This window comes from Varanus komodoensis, unplaced genomic scaffold, assembly GCF_004798865.1.
Source record: "Varanus komodoensis strain SLA01 unplaced genomic scaffold, ASM479886v1 scaffold3, whole genome shotgun sequence".
Classification (NCBI taxonomy): Eukaryota; Metazoa; Chordata; class Lepidosauria; order Squamata; family Varanidae; genus Varanus; species Varanus komodoensis.
Window position 1 is genome coordinate 23,236,037 of NW_025335761.1, and position 18,511 is coordinate 23,254,547.

Consider the following 18,511-nt stretch of genomic DNA (forward strand, 5'->3'; position numbering starts at 1 on the left):
CAACAACAACAAATGCCCAAAGAAGAAAAAATGGCACAGGGTGAATACATTAAGTAGGTGGAGAAGGCAGAATAACATTATTAAAGTTAGTAAAGTTAGCTTCCTTTTCTTCTACCTACACAATGAAGTTCCTTGAGGTGCCATCACTGTAGCAGGAGAAAGAAAATTAAGTAGGAAAGTGGGAACCAGCATCTTGGAACATGTGCATGGAGAATGGTGGTGGGGTATCTGGCAAAACTCTAGCCTTAGTTTCAGAAGTTTCCTAAATAGGGCTCTGTACAGGCATAGAATGCACATGTCTGACTGAACAGAGGTCACAGAGAACATATTTTGTACTACAGTTTTTTCAGTTTAGACTTTTTAATAAGTGACTATCAACTTTTTGTGCCCTTGAAAGAGAATGGAATATATGCTGCCAAAGGATTAAATGAGTGACTATCTATCAATTCTTCAGTTTTTACAGAATGTTACCTTTACTGGCACTAATCATCTGTAATACCATCTCAGCAGCACCACGTTCATGGAGTCGAGATTGCTGATAAAGTGTTTTCTGCTTTTCCATTTCTTTTTCCTGAGTGTACAAATACAGAGATAAATATTTATATGTCTCCTTTACATATAATTCTAGCTGCTAATAGTAGGCAAAACTGAGTGATCTTTCTACAACAATAATGAACTGAGTACTTCAGAGAGCTTTTCTATACAAGGTTTCTATTAGGTGCTCATCATCTCTCATGGTTGTTTATAGGTGCTTTAGATAATAGTGTGATTCACTTCAGTTTCACTTCTATTTTTAAAAAGTCTTCTGTGATTTGGGGGTAATGGGTAAAATGCATGCTTTTCATCCTGAAAAAAACAGAAAACACAACTCTCCCACTAGTGTAATTATGTTATTCTATTATAACACAATGCAGTGCAATGCAGCAGAAAGTATGGAAAGGCAGGAAACAAATCTCTGTTTATGCAAAAACTAGAAGTAGATATAGTCTAGAAATGCTCAAAGATAACAGGACTAAAACAGCTGTAAACTGGAGTTTTGGTCTAATTATCGCCCTAATATAGCAATATCAGATACATGTTTATTTTTATTACAGATTTCTATATAACAAAATTTCACTCAGAACTGGAGTAATACTCATTGAATAAATGCTTTGAAAGGGAATAATCTGAATCTGAACAAGAATAATAAGCAGCTCTTCCAGGTATATAGAACAAAAGGCAGGAGCTATAGGATTCAAATAATGAGAAAAATATAGGTGGTGCGAAATTAAAGCACTGTTTGCACTAACTGAACATGTAATCGTAATGATGTACATACCTATGTACAATACAATGAATTGTATGTATACTTTTGAATACATACAATGAATTGTATGAATACTTTTCAAACACCAGTTAAATAAAACGTGCAACTTGTTACAAGATAGTTATTACTGCTGCATCATCTCTAGTGTGCTGGAATAAATTTTGTTCTAGCTTTATAAATTATAAGGTTGAAGAAGTATACTTAAAAAGCCATTTACCTCAAATGTTTTTTCCTTTTCTTCGTCTTCCTTTTCTTCTACTTCATCATCATCTCCGCTCTGACAGCTCTTTTCATATGAGAAAGAAATAGGCAGAGATTGAATCAAGTGATTGCTTTACTTTCATTTGAGTATACCAATAAGCAGAAGGGAAGTCAAAGAAACTTTTAAATTGCAATCTATAAACAAAAACAGATATACTAATGAAAGATAGTTTTTATTTTTAAACAAGTAGAATATTCAATCAATTAATGCATAGTTACGCATAAGAACTCTACAACTCCCCCCTCCCATCCTCATTAATCTACTTTCCATTATCTTACATCCTTTACTTACTATTAAAGTTTGGCCCCAGTTCTTCCATCCAAGTCAACAAACATTTCCATAGAGGCTCGTGCCAGGTCTTCCTAAAAGTCTTGTCAATTCACACGTACCATAAACTTGGTAAACCACTTTTGAATTTGTGAACTAATTCCCCATAATTCCTTTTCATGTCAGATTGGGCAAAAATCTCTACCAGCTCAAAGGGAAAATCCCAACAGTTATATAGCTTACTGAATCTTCCAACTAAACCTTATTCGCTTCTATTTCTGTTGGCTTCTAGCCCAGGGTTCTCAGATCCCCATGGCAACATAGTCATTCCTAAGGTTAATTCCATACAGGGATGTAGGTTAGTGTCTGATACCATAGTACTAGCAAGCCTGACAGTTGTATTTTTAAAGTTTTCCTTCTAATTGGATGTTGTCTGATTCACCTGAGGTGCATTTTCACTCTGCATCTCACACACATTCTGAAGGCTACTTTGAGAGTCATTGAGCACGAAAGTAGAAAAGAAAAGGGGATTTGTAAAAGACAACAGTAGAAGGTGGGGGACTTTTTTGAGGGGAAAGGGTGAAGGAAAAGAGTACAAAACAGCTGGAGAGAAAGGGTTTTAAGACAAAACATGAGGTAAAAGGTTGAGAGGTAGTTGTGAGTGAAAAATTGTAAGGTAAAGTTGTAAGAAATAAGCAAGAAGTATGAGGTAAGGTGTTGAAAGGTGTAGCTAAGAAAATCCTAAGGCACTCAAAATGGCAGTTGAAAGCAAACTGGGGGAAATGGCAGAAGCCCCACCTATTTCTACGGGGGGGGGGAAGGGGGAGAGGGCTCCCACCAAAAATTGTAGGCTTAACTAGGAGAATCTACCCAAATGAAGGCACTGCACAGGCACAGCACCCATATCTGTGATGTGTAAGGCACAGAGACCATTAAGAAGAATGGGCAAAAATCTCCAGCTGCTCGAAGGGAAAATCTCAACAGTTATATAGCTTACTGAATCTTCCAACAAAACCTTATTTGGTTCCATTTCAGTTGGCCTCTAGCCGAGGGTTCTCAGATCCCCATGGCAACATAGCCATTCCTAAGGTTAATTCCATACAGGCATGTACATTAGGGTCTGATACCATAGTACCAGCAAGCCTGACAGTTATATTTTTAAAGAAGTTTTTCTTCTGATTGGACATTGTCTGATCCAAACCCGATTTATCATCAATCTTCTAGACTCAATATTCATTTCAATCTAAAGCAACATTCTTGGAATAAAATGGAAGAAATACTTACAGGTTATAATATTACAACTGACTTGTCAATAAAAATATATGATAGATAGCAGGGTCTCAATCCAGTTCCCTGAGGTTATAGCACCCACATTTAAAAGGTTCTCAATAAAGCATGAGAAAGGACCACCTAAACACAGGCTTCCTAAAGAGGGCTGCTTGGTGCCATCTCTACTTTCATTTCAGTGCCAGGCAAAAGGCATCCTCTTTTGTAGTTGTTACAAAACCTGAATTAAAATCCTGATTATAAGTTCTCACTCTGCTCAAACAGATTTCCTCCCCTGTTCACCCTGTACTTGTACTGTGGTACTTTGGCTCACAAACTTAATCTGTTCCAGGACTCTGGTCGTGACCCAAATTGGTCACGAGTCAAGTCAAATTTCCCCATAAGGGTCAATGTAAATAAGTTCAATCCGTTTTGCAACTACTTTTTATTCATAAAAATTTGAAGCAAAGTGACAAAGAACAACAAAGATCGCAGCCATCTCCCCCCCTCCAGCAATCGTGCGGGGGGGGGAGAGGTGGGCTCAGGTGCGCGGGGAAGGTGGGTGCGGGAGCGCTTGGGCAGGGCACACGGGTGCAATCACGGCCATCTCCCCCCCCCCCCAGCACAACCATGATTGCACCCATGCAGGGAAGGTGGGTGCGCTCGCGATCATCACCCAATACAGAGTTTGAGATCTGTGGCAAAATTTTTATGAAATCTCTGTTCACGACCTGATTTGGTCATGAACTGAGGCATTTGTGAACTGAGGTACCACTGTATAATGACACTGTTAGCCCCTCAGAGATTCCTGTTGGGCTATTAAAAACTCCATCTTCCCATCAACCCACTGATGCACAAATATATAATTAGAACTTTCATTGGCTAAATCATGCAATTGTTGCCAATTGCAACACCCTACAACACCCCAAAAGTAGTTGGCCAGAGGAAGGCCCAAAAATAGTTGGGCAGAGGGAGGCCACATAGGAAAAAACTACAGCCATATTGAATTTCCTTCTCAGAAGGGAAGGGAGATAGGAACAAAATGGACTTTGTGTAACCCACAGCTAACAAGCTAGTCTGACCTTGAATACAGTAATCAAAGGGACAGTTGAAACTGGTTATAGCTGCCATGAAAATTGCAAATGTGCAGGGAGTAAGAACATGGCAAGCCTGTGTGAATTTTGAGCAGGTAAGAAATAGACATGGGATATGTCCAGTTCTTGACAGAAGAAAGGACTTTTTGAAGCTAACAGCAGTGGGGGTGTGCATAAATTGATATATGTGTATTAGGTGACCTAATTGCTTATGTAGAATGTAAAACACATGTACTGGGGTGCAACTTTCGAGACACTGCTTTGGGCTGCATATACCCTTTGTCTCCCTTTATTCTATAGCCAGTGCTTTTTTTGTAAGAAAAAAGGTGCCGGAACTCATGAAATTATTTACCTTTCAAATGTAGTCAATCACTGTACACACACCCACACACGTCAGTTGTGTAACAAAACATCATGGTTGCTGCCTGCAGTAAGCACTCAGCGCACAACCACACGACCAATCACAAGCCGAGCAGTGCCACAAGCTGAACAGTGCCAGCGCGGACGAAGTCCACATGCATCGGATTCGACACACAAACAGCCCACATGCACCATTTTAATGATTTTGCTGCCAGCCTGCTACGCTCAACAGGGCGATTCGAATCCACGTGGACCAAACATCAAATTTTCAAAAGTTACTTTTAGAACTTGGAAAATCTGTCGAAAAACGGTGCTGGAACTCTGTTCCGGTGCATTCTATGGCAAAAAAAGCACTATAGTGCACTAGAAGAAAGCTTGTTTGGCTCTAAAACTTGAATCAGGCTCCTTTTGAGTTGGGGTCTGGGATCCCCCTAAGCTCGTCCTAGCTGTTGACTGGCTGAGTTCAGTAACAATTGGAAAGTGTTAACTGTTTTATGTGTAACCCTTTAATGATCTATGTATAAAAGAGACAACTGAGGACTGCTCAGGTGTGCCATCTGGAGTGATTTGTTGATAACTGGTTATTTTTGAGAATAAATCCTTTAATAGAAAACCTTCACTGGGCATACACCCCCCCCGGACATGGACCTTTTGGTCAACACAATGAAATATCGTTAGGTATGAGAAATTCATGCTTTCCTTGTAGCTTATCTTGTTCCCTCCCTCCTATTGGGTCAACAATCACAAATATCACTCTTGTGTTCCTTGACCAAGCACAGGAGACAGGGTTGGAGGAATATATGCAGGGCCCACAGGATTATGACAGGAAAATTAGGCTTTTTTATACTCTGTGGTGATCCCTTATATATGGATGCTGTGCCCATGGTACACCGGATGCCTACCAGTGCTGACAAAACAGAGGGCTACAAATAGAAAGTTAATTTTTGTTATTTCAATTACATTGTGAATTTAAAACAGCTTGTATACAATTAGAGATTATTTATTTACGGACTAAACCCTATATTTGGTTTCAATTTTATATAAGAAGAAGATCAGCCACCTCAAACATCAAAAAGATAAAACAAACAACAGAGATTCATGAAAAAGTGATGGTGCCATGGATGTAACATTATTTTAGGCTGTTTACATTGTATGCTTACCTTTGCCATCATTGCTGAATATGCTGTGTATAGAGGGTCATTTTCCAATTTGCTGCAGAAAGGTGAAAATATTATTCAAACTGTCTCTGAAGGAGCCTTAAATCAGTTCATTGCAGTTCTCAAAACTGCTAAATCAAAGAGATTTTCATCCCTGCAATCCCATGATACCATCTTACAAGCCTACAAGGCTGGGAGCTATGTCAGTTCCTTTGTTAAAACACCTATTTACACAACTGAATAATATATCTATCTGCTTGACAAGAGTTTATTTTCCTTCCATTGTGCCTCCAAAATGCTCACAAGCAGTCAGAGACTCCAGTCATGTATTTTCTATAGTGCAGATGATTATCTGGAATTGTGTCAGACCTGAAATCTGTTTCCTACAATAACAGAAAATTCTATAAATGTTTCTTCATTGTTCTGTTAAGTGGATTTTGAGAAGTTGGCAAGCATACTCTTACACAGGTATATTTCTTAAAGCTTTAATACCTCCTTGTTTGTTATTCTTTAATCTTGTTAAGATTAATGCCTAATAGAAATAGCACAATAGCACCCTTGCCTATCAAAAATATCTTCCAAAAACACTACTAAAAACGACCATAACAACTTTTCAGTTAACAGAGATCTTTAATGTCACATGCAGCATTATAACAATACTCATCAGCTAACTTCCTGTGAAATGCAAACACATGCAGATCCTGGTTTTCTAAACAAGAAAAACTGCATCAAGGAAATTGACTGGGAGTACAGAAATGATAGTGGGTCTATAATGCTTTAAGTAAAGCCCAGTTACCTTCTTTCAGTGAGAGCATTCCGACTGAAATGAAGAATAATCTGATGAAGAGGATCTGGATGTTTTTCAGTCTCTTCCTCCTCCTCCTCACTTTTTTGTGGGGGAGTCTATGCAAGAATCAGACATATTTTATAAGTAAAGAAGATGAAAGAAAAACCTTACCGTTACCACGTCTCCACAATACCTCGTTTTCCATTAGGCATGTACCAATACCATTAAGAAAGAGGAACCAAGTTTACTATTTTTCATAGGTGCCTCTAGAATATTAAAGCTAAAATACTTTAATATTTGCTTATACATTTTAGAAAATCAGCATTCTGGATACAGGATCTCTTTTTTTAAAACACAATACTTATGTTTAAAATATAAATGTCTGACCTAAGTATATAATTAAAACTATGAATTGGCAAATTTCTGATTATACCATTTCTCTAGAAATCTGCTTACTTTATTAATTGGAAGTTTGATCTGTCCTGTTTAGCTTTCCAGATTCGATTAGGACAGTCTTCTCCAATCAGATGTCCTCTAGATGCTTTGAACTACAGTTCCCAGGATTCCTGATGAGAGGCCATGCTGGCTAGGTCTGATAGGAGGTGAAGTCCAAAATATCTGGAGAATACCAGATTGGAGAAGAATGTTCTAGGGTTCTAGGGACATTTGCTCACATTTACTTCTTTGGTATAGAAGATTTTTGTGACCTCTATAACAGGAAGTGGGCCTTTTGTGCCAATCCTGTGGAATCATCTGGAATTGATGATGATGAGAACAATTCATGCTGAGCCTCTGAATGCTATCCATTTTCATGGGAGTTACAGTTCCTACAATGTTTGTGACTTTGAATAAACTATACTACACACCTGGGGTGAGATAGATGACGCACATACCCTCTTTCTATAAACACTGACACAACTGCCCACAAAACCTTTTGAAGAGAACATCGTAACTATACAACTCAAAGAACATCGTAACTATACAACTCAAAGAACAGGTAGGTTATTAAATATCTTTTACAACCCCACTGAAAAAACATCAAAGCCAATCTATCTCATCAAACAAACACTTCATACAACATTTTGACCTAAATATTCTAATCTGATTCTCATTATCTAGTAGTGGATTCTACTACAGAAAAAATATGGCACAATACATATGTTTAAAGAATTTTCTTGGTGTTGCTGCTAAGGATTAACATGGCTCCTCTCTGGAAATTCTTCTCTCACACACACACATGCATACACATAGACACAGACCGAAACACATTTTGAAAAGATATAATACTTTTTTTCAGCTCAATTTCTAATTTATAATACTGCATTCAGATGGGTGGTTCCTAGTTTTAATAAATCATTGCTGTTCTTTTGTAAGCAGAATTGCAATGGACTTTGCATGATATTGGGGACTGTATATTTTTCTGCATGTTCAACCCATTATATTCCATTTGTTTCAGTAAGCATGGTTATAATTGCTAGGGATGGAGAAAAGGAGAGCCCAATTCATCCAAGCGGCTATGTGAACATGATAATTCTGAGTGAGCCGTAACAAATAAGCATGTACTTAGTGTTAAGAACTTATTTCTAGAAGCACAACTGCTCATTACTACTCATGTAGTGTTAAAAGTGTTTTATGTTTGGTCTGGAATTGTTTGATTAAAAAAGCAGTAATTTCACAGTGACCAAAAATATTGTTATTTTCAAATGAATGTTTTTAGTGTTACAGCATACTTCATTTAAACAGTATTTTGCTTATACTTTAGTACTAAAGACCTGGATAGAAGTGTGTAAGTATGTGTGTACGGTGGGGAAATATATAATAAAATGGAAATGACCAGAAAAATTTTTGTCTCTATTTTGTCATCAAATCACATCAATGCACTTTGTTTAAACTCAGAGAGCAACACTAGAAGCATCTGTGGAGATTGTGCTACTCTTCTCTCCTTTAAAAGGAGTTAGACTTTCTGTGGTAAGAAAAAAAGGGAGAAAGACCAATGGGAAAACACAAGTGGCTGTATTGTCCCCCCTCAAACACACCACACACACAATAGTTTCCCATATATCTTCAAAATCTGCTGGGAAACCCTCTGGGACCTATTTTCAAATTTAACCCAGAAGGATTACAGATGGATAATGTGTAGATCCCTGTAAAACATGAATGAATGACATACAGTGACTCCACACAAAACACTTCACTTAGAAGTAACCTGTATCAGTTGGAATGCTGCATCATTTCTATGCTTGAAGTTTAAGAGAAAAATAACCTTTTAGGCCATGGTGATAAAATAGCACCGCTTCATATACCAGCTTCTTTAAACCTATTGTTTGTTTGTTTCTCTCCAATGAGTGGCACTACTTTCATGGAATGGGAAGCCACTTTCATGGAATGCGAAGCTCTATTAATGACATCTCAGATAGTGTAAATTGTTGTCCTGCAACAGCAGGGGGTTGTACCCAGTGGTTTCATGGCTCCTTCCAACTCTACTATTCTATGATTTGGGGAAAACTAATGAATTCACACATACCGAGAAATGAAGCAAGTATAGTCCTCTAAACCAGTCCTTAATTAAAAATAAGACATGTAAAAGTGTCTTTTATAGAACTTGATTCTGATTTAGAAAGGCAATTTTCTTAAATGGTAATAGATTATTTATGTTTCAAGGAGACTGCAAAAATCAACAAACCAATTTTAATACAAGGGAGCACAAATCTGCCACTGGATACTGTTATACATGTTTACAACTTTTAGACTATCACTCTATTAACATATTAAGGAAAAGACAACATTAATTTGTATAAAAGCTTATAAAATTAAAATAAAAGGCAAGATATGCAGTAACCAAATTCAAATGCACAAAGAGCATTAATTGTGTTAAATCTTCATATAAATTTTCATTGAAATATAGGAATTGCCAAACTGAACAGAACAAAACAATGACCAATTTTAGTTCAATCCTATTTCTAAGCAAAGGTAAGGCATATACTTCAGATAATGGCATAAGCCATAGCTGTGCCACATGCATGGAATAAGCCGCGTTGCTATGTTCTACAGTTTAGATTGATTTTGTAAGCACAGCAGCCAAACAGCTTATGCTTTATAAATGTAAGAGTGTTAACTGTGGCACAGAAGAAGCGATAAACATTTTACAATACAGATATGTCACACAGTATTGCTTAATGGGGGCATTTGAGCTCAATTGTATCTGTACTTACAGCCAAATCCTGAACTAGTTTCTCCTCAAAGGAATATTCCTCTGTTTCTATCCAATATTTCTGATAACCATGGAGGAACAGGTTAATAGAACGGTGCCTGGGGGGGGGGGTGAAAGTGAGATCAAGAGGGATAAACGGAATACAGTATAAAAGCTTAGGTGGTTAATGATTAGTAAGCATATGGATTTTGTACAATTTTGTTCCTCTGATTGGTCAGTAAAAATAAATCAATTTTACAAATTAAAAGCGTATGGTTTAGAAAGTGGCTCAAGAGAACAGATATATGGAACATTAAAACAAAGCTTTCACCCTCTTCCATTCAATTGTATATTTTATACAGGATAGGATCTAAATAACTACAAAAGCATATCTGTGCCTTCTTATTCTGTTTCACAAGGACAGAAATTCTATACAGGTTGCAGACCAAGCTGATAGTAGAACTTACAAATAGTTACCAGGTTGGTTATGCCATAATTCTACAGTTGGAAGAGTGGAAATTGGAATCATTTCGCATTCTTGATTTTAAAAAGCACTGTAATACAATACAAATTCTTCAACGTACATTTTTCAAGCATTTAAATTTTCCTTGATTAAACAAGGCATTTAAATAGATCTTACGAAGCCTTTTGTGCTCTTGCTTCATTCAAGCTACAATCTGAAATCTACTGATACAATTTAAGTCCTATTCAACTTAATGGGACTTAAACATGTGTAGGATTGAATTGCCAAAATCATATCTCCAATTATTGTTGCTATTCTTCTTCTTCCTCTTTTTCAAGGATGAAACTTTCTGAAGTTCTGGAAACTTCAGTTTATTTTCACTTCCAGAACCCCACCATAGGCTGTATTACATGGGGTACTGTGAAGTTTGCAGAGTGCCCCCCACCAAAGGAAAAAAAAATCGCTATAAATTCTCTGGCAACCCCCCCCTTTTTTTTTTTTTTTGCAAAACATCTCATTGTTGGCTCATATTCAACTTGTAATCTACAACAATTCCGTGTTCCTTCTTACTTGTAGTATTGTTGAGCCAAGTATCTCCCATGTTGTAACTTTTCATTTGGTTCCCTTTTCCTAGGGGTAGATCTTGGCATTTGTTCCTATTGAATTCATTCTGTTGCTTTCAGTCAAGTGCTCTAGCCCAGCCTTCCCCACATCTGGATTGCAACACCCAGAATTCTCAGTCAATGGCCCTGCTGGATGGGAATTCTAGGAGTTGTGGTCCAAATACTCTCACGGCCACCAGGTTGCAGAAGGCTGCTTTAGCCTATCAAGATTACTTTGGATTTTGTTTGTGTCTTGCAGGGTATTAACTATCCCACCCAATTCTGTGTCATCTGCAGATTTAATCAGCATTACCTGCATCTCTAGATCCAAGTCATTAATAAAAAAGTTGAAGATCACTGGTTCCAGCACCAAGTTCTGTGGAATACCACTTGTTACTCTCCCTAGTTTGAAAACTTGCCATTGAGGAGCACTCTTTGAGTTCAATTCTGTAGCCACCTGATAGTTGTTCTTTCTAGTACCTAATGTAGCTTTTAACCAGTTTTAGCTAATCTCCTGATAAGAATGTCATGGGACACTTTGTCCACAGCATTCCCACAGCCCACAAGGGTGGTTTCCAAATTAAAAAAATGAGATCAGATTCAGATTTGTTCTTGATAAATCCATGCAGGCTTCTAGTAATTACTCCATTGTCTTCAAGGTGCTTACAGATTAACTTTATTACCTGCTCCAAATTTTTCTGAGGGATTGATGCCAGACTAACTGGTCAGTAGTCCCTGGATTCTCTTTTTTGCCCCCCCCCCTTTTTTTTTGAAGATAGGGACAACAGTAGCCCTTCTCCAGCTATCTGGTACTTCACCAATCCTCCATGACTTCTCAAAGATAATAGACAATGGTGATGAGAATTCTTCCCCCAGCTCCTTTATGACTCTAGCATGCAGTTCATCAGGCCTTGGATATTTGAACTCATTCAAAGAAATTAGATGTTCCCTAGGGCCATAAGGTTTATCCTCGTTTTTGGTCTTATAAATCAAACTTAAAACTTCATGGCTATTTGTTGACTTTTAGTAAATCTGGACAGGTTTTCTTTATTTATTGAACAATGAGATTACAATTTATCTACAAGTATTCTGACTCCAGCTTTACAATTCTGATTTAATCTTCTGATCTAGTTTCGCCTTTACCCTGTTTAATGATCTTAGTGAAAAATGGTCAGAGCTCTTAGGAAGATAAACCAGACAATCAGTGTAATCAGATAATACTGTCCAAATTTCTCTGACGTATTTCAAATGAACTGTTGCTGTTAACAATACATAGACACCCTGCCTCCATATATGTGTGTGTGCATGTGCATGAGTGTTTGTATATTAAGGATGTGTAAAGAATCCATTTGTGCATGGGAATCCATTGGATTCCCCGGGCTAGGCTCCCTGGACTCCAGTCTGCTTTGCAGCAGCTCCAAGTTTGAGTTCCTGGCCAGCATGCTGAGTATTTACTCACCAGGAATCAAGCCCCACATGCTGTAGTATCAGTGCCCCTTTCCCCCACATGTCACCACCACCAGCAGCAAGTGCAGAAGAAGCTTGGTCCCTGGGAAGGGCACCTGGCTTGCCTGCTCATGGACACCTCTTTGCTGCATATGGCACCACTATAAGTGGCGAAGAAGGTTGGTCCCCAGGCATGACAGCTTGTGCACTCGTTCATATTGCCTCTTCCACATCTTGCAGCCACTCCTGATGGAAAAGGTTGCTAGTTTAGCAATCAGTGATCCATGAGTTTTTGCAGACTTCTTCCGGGCTCAGTTCACTTTGCAGGACTGGGCCAAGCACAAGAGGAAGTCCGTGGATGCTAGAGGGACAGATTCCAAAAGGGTTTGTCCCAAACCTCACACACACACACAACTACAACTCAGCATAATGCTCTATGCATCTGATGAAATGGTCTATAAGCATATGTGATACTAAATGTGTTCACCTTTAATTAATCTTGCATATTGGAGTCACTGCCAGATCCCTGTTGTATAATTTTATATAATAGACCTACAGGCTAGTCCTTCAAGGACATTTTCAAAATCTGTCAACTTCTTGCCTTTTAGTTTTCTTTCCATGAACCAAAACTTAACTGAGATAACACAATGACATCCAATCAGCATAAGAATATTTTTCTGGGGTACTTTCATACCCCAAACGAAATGCTCTAAACAAAGGAAAAGGTTAAGTATAGATCATCTTGGAAGAGTCTGAACTAAAACCTCAAGCAGACAGAAATAAACTCAGTTGGGGGAGATTTTTAAAATGCTGGTTTAAAGTTTGTAGGTCAATCTATTTGTTATGGAAAGTGAAGGTCAATAGGTCAGGCATTGTTATGGAGAAATTATTGTTATACAGGAAAGATTAAATCTCAAACTATCTGTACTAGCAGAAACTTGAAATACATTCTTATTCTGACAGAAACCTACTGTGAGAAACATTCAGCCATAAAAGCCCTTTCATATGTAGCATTTGCCTTTACTTGGACACTTTTGTCTGGGGTCTCAAATAACTCCTTTTGTGAGTGATGCTAGCACACATGCTGACATGGGGTGAAGATGAAGTACTGCCTAATGTTTTGGTAACATTTCTAGAAGTTGTGCAGATGAGGAACAATGCAGACCCTGCCCTCAAGCTTACAATCTAGGGGTTGTGATAATACATTTAAAAGCAGCAAATACAATAAAGCACAGGTTTTTTAAGGAAGACAAAAAATCAATTATGAAGTCTTGACTTGTTATTACAAATAAGATATTATGAGTTAATTTACTTTTCATTTGTCATTGCCAGCATTGTACTGGTTTTCACACTTGGTTTGAAGACTGACCAATCAGAATCCCTTATAAAATTGTACAAACTCATTGTATGATATCATATCATGGCTGGGAAGGAGTAAGTGTGTGCATAAGGAAGAGGCTCTCCATTACATTACCGTTAATGTGAGTATGAGCCTGTCATATTGAGTTTTTTCATGTACTTTTTCCAGCCAGACACGTTGAAAGGTGCTCAGGAAGAAATTGCTAATTTTGTGTCTGAAGAAAAGCATATAGGTTTTAACTATCAATAAATATACCATTTAATTTTAGTAAAGCAATAAGAACAAAGGTTATTTAAACTTCTAAATTATGTTAAAATTGTCATCACATTCTGCTCAGCTCTGTATTTCTTTATGGCCAAAACAATAAAAATGTAATTGAAAACAATCCTAATTAAATTTTAAAGATATTCTACATATGTTTTATATTCAATTCTAGGAATGTCATACTCTTTCACAACGCTAATACATAATATTTATACCATCAAAATAGGCAGTCCACTAAAGTAGTATCGTATGTACGAGTAGTGATCTCCTTCTGTCCTGAAGTCACAAAATATGCCACATACCATATTTGGCAAGAAAAATCCCATAAAAGCATGGGGCTTTTATTTTTTGCCCTGTTTATTAATTGAGTGGTGCTCCTTTTTTAAAAAAAATATGTTTTGTTACAAACTAAAGAACACAACTGCAGTCATGTACATAATTAAATCTATGTAAACAGTGGCTTGGATCTAAGGTAAGGCAACAGAGTTCATACTAGGGACACTTCCTTTCCACTCTTTGTTCCTACAGAGACCTTCTGAATAAAACACAGGGGGCTGCTTGAGGAAAGAAAGCAAAGGGATTTGCCTTTTGTAAGCCCCCTTCAGTTAACTTTTTTCTAGGATCCAAGCCTTATTTTATGTGAGCCATGCTGAGGCTGTAAGCGATGGGACAGCATATAAAAATTCTAAATAATAAATAAATAAATAAATAAATAAATAAATAAATATTTGGGGTGATTCTGCCTTGACTAGCAGACTCCATGCCACATTGTTCAGAAGTGCTGCCAGTCCTTCCAGAAATATTGCAGGAAATTGGGGAGGAAGGTGCAGGGGACTTCTGTTAATTATCTAATGTCAATGTAACTTAGGATCCAAGCCAATGGACTTACAAATGCCTCCTGAAAAAGCACCAGTTCACTCAGGCTTTCCCTGGACTTACGTTAAACAGTAACCTAAGACTTAAGCAGTTAGTCTTGTACTGCTTGTTGTTATTACTCTTGTAATTGCATTGCATTGTTTTTAAAGTTGTCTAAATCAGTTAGAGAGCTTTAAAAATATTTAGCAGTATATAAATTATAAACATTCATAAATAGGTACTCCATTACAAATCTTTGTATTTCAAGAATGAATCTTACACGTATTCATTGGAAAGGTCTCTAAATTGATTATGCCTGATATAACACCAACTTTAAGAAAGTATCTCTTTTGATATCCATCTCTCTATGTGGAATAAAATGAACAGATTATAATACCTTTACAGTGCAATCCTATACAGGATTGGATGAACAGGCGTCTGGCCACTAGATAGACCCTTGGCCTGAGCACAACTGTTCTTATGTATCTTATAGTCTTATCATTACTCAGAAGTAAGCAACACTGTGTTCATTGCAGCTTACTTTCAGATAAATTCAGATAGGATGAACCTTAAAAGGTTTAGTATCATAAACATTTAAACAGCTGTACACATCGTGAAAAACTTTGTGAAATGAAAAAGGGCAGCTGAATAACCTTAGGTGCATATTGAGAGAAGAACATACAAGCATTTCTTGATGGACTGGAAAAAAAAAGTTAAGTGGGCTGTAGTAACAGTGATAACTGTTAAATAAAGGTAAAAGTAAAGGTAAAGGTTTCCCTTGCACATGCGTGCTAGTCGTGTCCAGCTCTAGGGACAGTATTAGAAGCTGAAGAGCCAGCATTGTCCGAGGACGCTTCCGTGGTCATGTGGTCAGCATGACTAAAAGCTTTCCGGCATGGGACGCTGTTAACTTTCCACCAAAGTGCTACCTATTTATCTACTTGCATTTGCATGCTTTCAAAGTGCTAGGCTGGCAGAAGCTGGGGCGAGTAACAGAAGATCACTCTGTTATGCAGCACTAGGGATTCAAACTGCTAAACTGCTGACTTTCTGGTGGACAAGCTGAGTGTCTTACTCGCTGAGCCACCACACCCCAGTTAAAATATACCATGTTAAATCATTTTCTGATAGTTCTCCTTTCAATGAATTCTCAAATATTCAATTTCCAGCTGCCTCAAGAAAACCAAGGCACTAAAATAAGCAAAATGGCAGAAAATTTACTTCTGCACCTAAGTTAACATCTTGGCAACTGCAATTCAAAGGGAACTGGTTGCATAGTATATGGGTTATTTAAAATAAGTTATCTCTTGATCTTGGACACAATCCATCCTTATAGAACTGTATATGTGGGGGAGTCTAGATCAGTACTGGGCCATTTTATCTTCTTCTCCTCTACTACCTCGCTACTAGAAACACATGCCCCACCATTATCTACAATAGGAAATCTGGGCATTCCATCCACAAGGGGTCCTCTTGTTCCAAATAGGATAGCATTTAGCTTGGTATTTGCAGCCCTGGCAAGCCCCTTTAAGGGAATCATGCATGAGGTTTCCTTAGCAAGCAATGGCACTGTTATTGTAAATTTCCATCTGAGGGTTGGTACAGAAAAATTTGCATAGGAGTGGAACATGCCAAGAATTAGTGAAAACTATGCATGTGTAAAAGTTGAAGTTATTCAATTTATATATATTAGAAAATAAGTCAGCAAGCCCTCAGATATTTTTGGGTTAGGACCTCAAACCATCACACTGAAATAAATTATTGTTATTTTTCATGACATTCATACTTTTCCATATGCCCTGTCTAGTAAGAAGCAGCTACATGCAAAGGGATTTCCCAGAGGGGTGGGAGAAGCCTGAGCTAGCTAAGATTATTCAAACCCCACCTTAGCTTCCTTCACTTCTGTTTTCATTTGCAAACTCTTTTGCTTCCCCTTTGAAAGGAAAAAGTGTGCACTTCCCCCACAATGACTAAAGCATGAAAATGCATAGATAAATAACACATTTTAAAGTTCAGATTTTTAAAAAATACACTTTTTTCCAAATTAGATCCCATGTTCAGGAATGTATGATTCTGCCCACCTCAACCCCCCTCCCCAGGTATGCATTTGTGTTCAGGGCTACAAATAGGACACGTTCAGATGGGTTTGAATTGGAAAAAAAATCTGTAGTGCAGTCACACACCACCTCAAGAGTCAATGGGGAAGGGAAAAGATTGATAATTTTAAAGTAGTTGGAGCCTATCCAAAGGAAAATTAATTAAGAATTATATAATTCTACCAAATTAAAATTTAATTTACAAAACATACAAAGCCCTTTAATATTCATACTGGTAATGAAAGGTAATGAAATTGAAATGTATTTTTGCAGAGGTACATGAGCAAGACTGAGTGAATTCTGGATGCTGCTATGCAAATATTAAAATTGGACTACTTGAGAAAAGGTTGCTGCATGTCATGCATATCATCTACTCTTTGAAGCAGCGGAAGAATTAGAACAACTGCTATTACAATTCATGTGATGTTCTGAATGGTCAACAGTTTTTATAGAAAGCATGGGATGGTAAAAATCTTAACTGCTTTAAAACTTAACAGTAAGAATCTCACATTAAAAATATATTAAAAATAATATACCTTGGTAGATTATACAATGGTGCCATCCTGAAACAAGCAACAACAGCCCTCTTACGTTGTTTTGACAAAAGCTTGTGCCAAACAGCTTTCTTTGATCTTAATGGTTGCTCAACCTATGGAAAAACACCACTGTAGATGAGCACTCTGCTTTGAGCTCATGCTCATCTCTACAGGAATGATGGTAGCAAAGGCAATAATCGATAGGTTTCTTTATACACCTTTCAACAAACGATAAAAATATGGCATTTAAAAAAGGAGCTAGATAAAACCTAACCATACCACTGAGAGAAAGTCAACTACTTGGCCAAAAAACCAAAACCAAAAACATATGCCACATCTCAACCAAGTGAAGGCCTGGTGAAAATGGGATACAGAGCAAATACAGATTCTCAAGCCCATTCATGGAAAGCAGAGTACTTACAAACTTAATACATAGTACTCTCAGGGTTTCTTAATTATTTTTTTCCTCCTTGCATTTTTATGTGACATGGCTTGGCTGAGTGCCAGCTGTTGCATGTTTTGGAGATGGGTTCACAAATGTACCTGGCAGCCTTCATTTTTTTCAGTACAATGCCATGAGAGTCATTTGGTGTCATCATACTGTGTCTTCCTATGGACATTTGCTGCCCCATTTCCAAAGTGTGTTGGAGCTGTGCTCTAGATGATTCTTAGTGAAGTTTATTTTAATTAATTAATTAATAAAATTTGTATGCCATCCAATTACTTGCGTCTCTGGACGGCTTACAACATAAGTTGTCACAGTGTTTTTAAAAACATTTATTTACTAATTTTAAGCATTTCTGAACTGCTGTGTATCCACTGAACTGGTTACTGGGAAGGGGTACAAATTTAATATTGTACATTTCTGACACTTTAAGAAGCAGCAAAACAACCATAAAATTGGGAAGAATCAAAATTAACATTAACAAAAAACATCTTCATCTAAATTTTAAAAATTCTAGTCTGTTTAAATGGCCAACAGCTTAGAATGTTGAAGTAAACAGGAATATTGCAACCTACAAGTGTTAATCTTGTCAGCATTTTATATTAAATGCACATGATAGATTAAATATGCAGTTGGTGTACAGCAATCCCACTGCTCACTGGTCTCCTTCCCTAAGCCCATTTGAACTAACATGGACCACTGAATTAACAGCTCAGGTGTTGTGGCCGTCATGACAATTATGGGATTCTTCCAAC

General features: G+C 37.5%; 1 protein-coding gene across 1 annotated transcript in view; it reads right to left on the reverse strand.

Annotated features, from left to right (window-relative positions):
- RYR3 (ryanodine receptor 3) overlaps positions 1 to 18,511 on the reverse strand; it is a 397,078-nt gene that overhangs the window by 95,401 nt on the left and 283,166 nt on the right. The window contains exons 75-80 of the mRNA XM_044436195.1: positions 17,312 to 17,424; positions 9,712 to 9,808; positions 6,509 to 6,615; positions 5,716 to 5,767; positions 1,524 to 1,592; positions 472 to 571 (exon numbers count right to left, since the gene is read on the reverse strand). Coding sequence (XP_044292130.1) covers positions 472 to 571; positions 1,524 to 1,592; positions 5,716 to 5,767; positions 6,509 to 6,615; positions 9,712 to 9,808; positions 17,312 to 17,424 — 538 coding nt within the window. The remainder of the gene's footprint in view (positions 1 to 471; positions 572 to 1,523; positions 1,593 to 5,715; positions 5,768 to 6,508; positions 6,616 to 9,711; positions 9,809 to 17,311; positions 17,425 to 18,511) is intronic.